Below are 7943 nucleotides of genomic sequence, written 5' to 3'. Positions count from 1 at the left end.
CCCAGCTTCGCACTGATCCGCCTACAGGCTCGGCGGGCGCTTACGCCTCGGTTAGTTAAATGGCGACATCGTGTGGGAAAAGCGTGTACTGCAGACCGGCGATGCGCGCTTTCGCCCTGAGAGAGGTCATGCTACAGGCAGAAGTGATCCATTTCAGGAGGCCGGAGAAGGAGATTTGCTCGCCTTTCTTATAAGTTACAGTTTGTTCATCGTGGCCAATTTTTGTCTACACACATCATCAGAAATGGCCAAGATTCATCGATTGTGTAATTTATATATTTCTACTTTTACAGTATTGAATGTTGAATTAACATCAGTTCTCCATCCATTATCTTTACCGCTTCTCCTCAATAGGGTCGCGGGGGTGCTGGAGCCTATTCCAGCTGTCTTCGGGCAGTAGGCGGGGTACACCCTGAACTGGTTGCCAGCCAATCGCAGGGCAAACAAAGACAAACAACCATCCGCACTCACAATCATACCTAGGGGCATTTAGAGTGTTCAATCAACCTGCCATGCATGTTTTTGGAATGTGGGTGGAAACCGGAGTACCCGGACAAAACCCACGCAGGCATGGGGAGAACATGCAAACTCCACACTGGAAGGCCGGTGCCGGAATCGAACCCATAATCTTTGTGTATACATATTCTACCATGAAAAAAAAGCATCATTTTCAGGCATGTGTAGTTAAAAATCATTGTTGAAATTTAAATCACATAAAAACAATTAATCCAGTCGGCAAACAAAATGAGTATTATATTTTTTTAATTCAAACATTTTTTTTTAAAAATTGGAACATATTTAGGAGGATTTATCAAAAAGTTATAATCTCATCATTCCCATTGAAAACAGTAGAAAAAAAATCATGTACCTCAGTGGTATCGCCAATTCATATATAAAAAAAACAACATCTGCATAGTCGAAGAGAAGACCAACAGAACCCCACAGGAACTGTCCTTGGCTTGTTGACAAATTGCAATATGGCCCTTGTGCATGTATATGTCAACTTTTTTGCTTATAAAAAGCACAATTGAGGCAATGCTAAATAAATTCACAAAATAAGTTCACAGGGCTAAGATGCTGCTTCTCCAGTTCAATCTTTTTGTTGCTACAACAATCGCGCGTACCTCTGACCGACGATCCACCTGCTCATGCATCACCAGAATGATTGCGAAAATAATCGACATGTAAACATGTACGGCTGGTGGAGGGTCAATATAACCGTTTTCTCCCATAACAACCAATAAAGTTTTGACAGATACTGAATACATGCATAAATAATCATACCTGCAAAAAAGTTTTTTTTCATAATAAGCACATCATTAGATGTCATATAATTCAGAAAAGCACAGCAATGATTAAAGTTGAATATGTAGAAAGGAGTATTGGGTGGCCACAGTGAAAAGAAAAACAGAAAAAAAGTACACAGGAGACGCTATAAGAATAGTTGTAATATTACAAGAATAAAATTGTAAATTGAGGAAAAAAGTTGCAATATAACAAGAAAATATAGATCATGTTATGACCGTATCACCATAAAATTCCTTTTCCTCATAACATTTTGATTCCATCGCATATTAAAATGTATTTTGGTAAAAATACATCATTCTTGCAACTACATAATTGTGAATTTGTTCTTTTTACAAAATGACTTTCCTTTCCCGTGAGGCCCAGATTTGCCGCAATTAGGTGATGCTACTGGCAAAAGGTTATTTTTAAATGAAATAAATTATAAAGATTATATATGTATATACAAATTATAAACATTCAGTTCTATTTACATGAGCACATTTTTAAGATACCAAATCATTTGCCATGCATAAAGTGTTTGGGAGGGTTTCCAACAAGACATTCTGAGGCATAAACGTGATGAATGGTGATCTTGGAAATTTCCACTCTTGGAGTGTTAATTAATTCCAGTGTATGGTTGGGCTCGAAATGCACACAAAATGGAAGGGGCCCAAATAATTAGGGAAACATTAATGAAGATACACCTGTTTTTAATTCAAATGCATGAAATTGGTACAGTTTAACCACGTGAAAAGAGTCACTTTAGTACCTTCGCACACAGTTGACGTGGGTAGAAAAATGTCATTGGCACAAACGTTTTTGCGGCAAAATTCTGCTCCTTTCCATCCTGAGATGAACGTTAATTATCAGTAGCCATTTGTTTTGTCACAATTGATTTGAGACAGACCTTGCCTCCAATTGTAGGGTGTCAGCCACACCCAAAAATAAAACATACAGGAAAGCAAAAGGTTTGCAACTGAACTCATCCCGCAGATGGCGATGATCAGGTTAAAAAAAGAAAAAAAAAAAAAGGAAGACGACAAGCCAACTTTCAACATATAATGGAGTAACATATTTTAAAGTGCCACTTTGCAGCAATGTTTATTTTGTGTCAAGGTGGCCAACTTTAAAAAAGAGGGCAAACATCCGGGGTGACACAAAAGAAACTGAAGCGTATGAGATCCCTCTTTGGGAACACTGTGGTCTCCGTGGCAGTCGCTTTGGACAAGACTGGAAGTTGCTGCAGACTGGACCGAAATGTTGCCGCCATTGAGGCCGGTTTTACATTTTTCATGTGCAAATCACCTCACAAGTTTTCCCCGGGCTGGTATTGAGGCTCGGTGGATGTGAAGTAATCCTCCAGGAAACCCTGCAGGTACTCAAAGGTGGGCCTTTCCTCTGGCTCTTTCCTCCAACAGGTCAGCATCAGCTCGTGCATAGATTCCGGGCACTCTGCCGGGCATGGCATCCTGTAACCGCGCTCCACCTGGTCCAGAACCTCCCGATTCACCATACCTGGAAGAGGACAAGAACACTCATGACACATACACGCCATCACCACAGTTTGAAAGACTTGACTGTCCCACTTAAAGGGGGCACATATTTTTTCATATTAGCAGTTCTCTGAGTTCTCCTTTCTCAACAGCACTTTGAAATAGTAATTCATGCCTTTGTCACATTTTGGCTAGACTACTATAATGGACTTCATTTTGGAGTCTGCCAATCCTCCATCAAGCGTCTCCAGTTGGTCCAAAATGCTGCTGCACGCCTCTTGACGGGTACTCGTAAGAGGGAACACATAATTCATAACGTCCCTTCAATGGCTCCCTGTACATTTTAGAGTTCTTTTTAAGGTTCTTAAAAATCTATTATTATTTTATGAACAATATTATTGCAAATAACGTAAAAATTGAATTGATTGACATTTCAATAAATTTCAAAGTAAAGAATATTTCATACAAGGTCAAGTAAATTTTTTTACTCTTTAAGATTAAAAAAAAACACAAAGGTCTTTTTTTAATGTGTTATGAAAGCATCGATTATTAAATTATCTAGATGCCAATCCGTGTAAAAAATCTCGAAAAAAACTGCATAAATTATGATGAATTTATTGGCGCCAAACACAGTTACCTCAATACAAGTGAACGAAAGAGATTGCCGCGGACCTCCTGTTCAAGTTGGCGGTTAAGTCTGCACACCGTCAACCAGCTGAGGCTTCCTCGAGTGGTTATGTTTGTCTATTAGCTTCTTCTAAACCTCCACCGCCACCGTGCACTTTCAGTCAGACTTCTGGCAGCTCAGAACGTCTAAATATGTCACACACCTTCTTGTAATATAGAAGACGGTCTGTTGAATGTCAGCATGTAATAACACATTTATTGGCAATGGAAAGACAAACAGCAATGGCTCTTGAGTGAGTGCTCGCACCAAATGTCTGAGTCTGCAATTAATGTGGGCATGGTCATTAGAGGCATGCACATTGAGCATTCAGTGCCTGCAGCATTTCTTTACTTCTTTCGCAGAAATGTGACCAGGGAATTATTTTAATGATTAAATCATTGATAATTGGATTGGAAAGAAAATCAATGTAAGACATGGACTATGGAACTAAAATAAAACATTTTAAAATAATTATTATATTCTTCGTTTTTCCTTTTTTTTTAGCTCTTCACTTGCAGATAATTACCAGCAGGGGGCGATACTGCCCCAGCAGAAAAACATGACCTAAATAAACATGGCTTGCCTGGATATGGCACTCTTCCCTTGGTGGCCAGTTCGGTCAGCAAGATCCCGAATGACCAGACGTCAGATTTAATGGTGAAGCGTCCGTAGTGAGCCGCCTCGGGAGCTGTCCACTTGATGGGGAACTTGGCTCCTGAACAACAAGTTAGCACACACGGCAAAGCCACACATGAATGAATGCCAGCCTTCCAAATGACGAGATCCAAGCTAGAGGTTGACTCATCGCTGACCTTGTCTGGCTGTGTATTCGTTATCCTCGATGAGGCGAGCCAAGCCAAAATCTGCCACTTTACAAACCAGGTTATCTCCCACTAGGATGTTGGCGGCTCTCAGGTCTCTGTGGACGTAGTTCATCCTCTCCACATAAGCCATCCCTGATGCAATCTGACCAAGAAGCAGAACCATAAACTAAATCAGAACACCCCTTTTCCCCACTAAATTACAAATGTATGGTTGTAGATGACCACAGTGTTTCCTGCCCTGTATGATTTGTTATCCTGCTATTGGCACATTGCCAGTACATTGTCTATCCTTTGAATGATGCAAAAAATGACATGAAAAGGCAAGTCAATGTCTTTTGAGTGAGGAAAAAAAAATGACATAATAGCCAAGTGACAACCATTCTTGGCGCACACACAGTGCCAATTAAATCCGACGAAGGATTAAAAAAAAGGCTATTACTAAATTATTTATGCTGACCTGGGACGCCATGTCAACCAGCTGAGGGAGTCGGAGCATCTTGCCCATTTCACCTTTGAGGAAGTCCAGTAAGCTACCTGTAGACAGGCACACAGAGAGTGGGGTAGCATGAGAACAGTGGTTAAGGTTTCTATGGTGTTAAAGGGGAAGTGAGGTCATAAATTTTAGTTCACAATCATATGTGCTTTGCGGCCCCCCTTCAGTAGTCAAACCACGGTATTCCAATTAATATTGTGTTTGTGGAGGAAAAGATTGTGAACCTAGGATATGCTTTGCTCAGCAAGCTATCTTGCTAGAAGTTATGTTAGCATAATAGCATTTTAGCAACAGTCATTCCAAATTCCAAGACTTTCCATTTAGTTAAATCCAAAGATTAAAATGTTTCGACAAGGCATGTCGAAATTGCATTAAATCCTTCATAAATGTTTGTTATCGGGTTTGAGGCCCATTGAATTTGCAGGAATTGCTTGACAGTTCACCAAGTGTCCAAGTCCATGCGAACCTTTTCCCATGTATTCAGTGACGATGTAGATGGGCTCCTCTGACACCACAGCATAAAGCTGGACTAGTTTCTCGTGCCTCAGCTTCTTCATGACCTGGGCCTCCTGCAGGAAGGCTTCCGGGGACATGGTGCCCGGTTTCAGAGTCTTGATTGCCACTCGGGTTGTACCGTTCCACGTTCCTGATAAAAGACAAGTTGTATCAAATACAACCAGCCAAGTAGTAAAAACCCACGACACACAAACCAAGTGACCTCCTTGTCAAGCCCCTAATTTCCCCAAAACACCTCGCTTGTTTCATAGTCTCTGGTTCTATGGCTACACCAGGCTAGATGAAAGCCATGCTTACCCATCCAAACCTCTCCAAAGCAGCCCTGTCCAAGCTTGAGGTCTAGACGAAGAGACTCTCTGGGGATCTCCCAGGCATCCTTGGCTAAGCCCTGAGTCTGAGGCTTCAGCACTGGACAGATGTCTGTCAGGCTGTGGCAAAGTCCATCGGCGTGTTCTGGAGACGCAAGACAACAAACAGTGTTGCTTTCAGCAGGTCAGTGATGACAAAATCAGTATTGAGCTTGATTTATCGTAATAATTTTTACAAGTTAAGACTGGTAGAACATTTAGACTCTTCAAGACTACCTCCTCGACTACTTCTCCAATTCATGTTGTAAATTACCCAAATTGAGAGAAGGTCGAACTGCTGGAGGACTTGTTTAAAATTGCTACCTGCCTTGATCATTCAAAAGCAAAAGTTTGGTGTTTGGTCAAAAGCTGGCATACTGCTAGTGAGCTTCTGATTATACAAGCACGTCTTTTCTACATCAGTGCTTTCTATCCCTTCCGTCGCTCACTTTTTTGTAATTTTGTAAAAAAAGAGTGTTTCTCCTCAACAAACTATTCACGAAAACATATTGTCTTTTTGTTGTTGCATTATTTCACAGGATGAACTCTTAAACGTTTGGTATTGAACAATATTCAATATGTAATTAACTAATACTTATCTAACACTTATGCTGTGTCCAAATTTGTAGGATGCATCCTTAAAGGCTGAATTTGAAGGCCACATGACATAACTTCGAGTGTGCTTCTACCGCATGCTAATCCCCAAATTTTTGCGGCCTTCAAATCTAGCCTTCATTTCTGGACTCGCCTTGAGTGAAGACTCCTATGGAGCACATTTTCGTAGCCGACATTGCTCTGCTCTACTTCTATGTCGCTCTTCTCCACTTCAACATCTCTTTTACCAGCAGAACACATTGTCGCCATCTTGTGGCAGTACAAAAGACAGCCAATTAAAATTCTCAATAGTCACTGTCCAAATTCTGAACACAGACGATACAAGACTAAGTCATGATGACTCAATGAAGCTAATGAACTCACTGCGATAGTGATTGACAAGCTGCTGGAGAGTGCTAAACTGCGTGCGGGATGTGATGTAAAAGCCGCCGCTGTCCAACTTCCTGATCTTGTAGTGTTTCACATTCAGCCCCTTGGTGTTGTCATAGTCCAGCACAGACAAACAATAGGCACCTGCACAGAGACACATGACACGACAGACATGTAACATAACATTGGTAGTCATCTTAAAAGACACAATATTATAATAATAATATTCGCACACATCTCAATTGTTTGATTGGAAAGCAACCGTAGAACACACCAAAACAAAGTGACACAATACTGTTGGGCCAAGTTAATGTATACAACAGGCAGTCAAAAAGTAGTAGTAATGAATTGGGTTATCTGTTATCTGTTTTTGGTTTTCGCTGAGTGGTGTTGTTTCCGATTTTCCTGAATGCATCACGCGACTCACTGGACCAGAGGTGTGTGCAGGGAAAAAGAGAGCGAGCTAGTGATCTGTTGCGCTGATGTCGGAACAAGTTGCCCGGAGTTGTGATCGGTTTCGGCCAACAGAGACGAATTGTAAGAATAAAAACGAGAATTTAGTGGAGGTCTGACAGGTGTATTTTGAAGACGCTACAGTATCAAGACCAATTTAATTTAACCTAACACGGTGACTAGTTCTTCCTCCTGAAATATCCACGTTTTTTATTTCAAATATATGTTTGAATTTGTTTGAGCCTGTCCTCTTCCTGTCAGCCGTTTTGTAAACTACAATATTGTTGGATGCCAGTCAGAAACAAAGAGCCATATGTAATTGAACTGTAGTGGCATTTAATCAGGTGCGTTTTATAATCCGGAAATGATGTTATATGTTAAGTAGTGTATGTAAGAGTGTTTCTGCGAGAAAGAAATAGGGAAAGAAATAGAAGAAATACAATGTCGGCGAGTATCCACTGCAACTATCACAAGCAATGTGGTCTTAACGCCACCAGAGGGCAATCTCAATCAAGTCAAATCTCTGAATCACAGCACCAGTCCCCAGCCCCTGGCAATGCCCCCACCTTCTTCCCATGTATAAAGTGGGCGATAATGGCCCGTGGTTGTACAAGCCTCATCTCCACACTGACCTAATTCTGTCTGGCTTACCAAGCTAGCCAGGAAGGACCTCTACATTGCTCCTTCTCCAATAGTCATTTTCCCCCTCTGACGTCCCTAAACTGTCCCTGTTTCTCATTTTAAGCAGGCTCTAATAACCAGAAATAGGATACACACATGAATACAGCAGCAGCCAAAGGGAGAATGCGGCCTATCCGAAGCATATTCAAACATGTCCTGCAGGCATCTCATCGGACCCTAACCATCTGCTTATGTTAG

The 7943-nt window shown here is 41.2% G+C and overlaps 1 protein-coding gene across 6 annotated transcripts in view; it reads right to left on the bottom strand.

The window, feature by feature from the left end:
• Positions 1 to 745: 745 nt before the first annotated feature.
• The window catches only part of src (SRC proto-oncogene, non-receptor tyrosine kinase), a 29379-nt gene continuing 22181 nt past the window's right edge, over positions 746 to 7943 (bottom strand). For all 6 annotated transcript variants that reach the window (XM_088289411.1, XM_088289413.1, XM_088289415.1 and 3 more), the window contains 7 exons: positions 6606 to 6755; positions 5578 to 5733; positions 5231 to 5410; positions 4729 to 4805; positions 4260 to 4413; positions 4031 to 4162; positions 746 to 2802 (listed from right to left, as the gene is read on the bottom strand). In XM_088289411.1, the coding sequence (XP_088145537.1) occupies positions 2594 to 2802; positions 4031 to 4162; positions 4260 to 4413; positions 4729 to 4805; positions 5231 to 5410; positions 5578 to 5733; positions 6606 to 6755 (1058 nt within the window). In that variant the 3' untranslated portion in view covers positions 746 to 2593. The remainder of the gene's footprint in view (positions 2803 to 4030; positions 4163 to 4259; positions 4414 to 4728; positions 4806 to 5230; positions 5411 to 5577; positions 5734 to 6605; positions 6756 to 7943) is intronic.

Source organism: Idiotropiscis lumnitzeri, chromosome 3 (genome assembly GCF_059441095.1).
Source record: "Idiotropiscis lumnitzeri isolate Australia: NSW breed Sydney's pygmy pipehorse chromosome 3, RoL_Ilum_1.0, whole genome shotgun sequence".
NCBI lineage: Eukaryota > Metazoa > Chordata > Actinopteri > Syngnathiformes > Syngnathidae > Idiotropiscis > Idiotropiscis lumnitzeri.
Note: the sequence above shows the minus strand (reverse complement) of the source record. Positions and strands in the feature narration are given on the sequence as shown.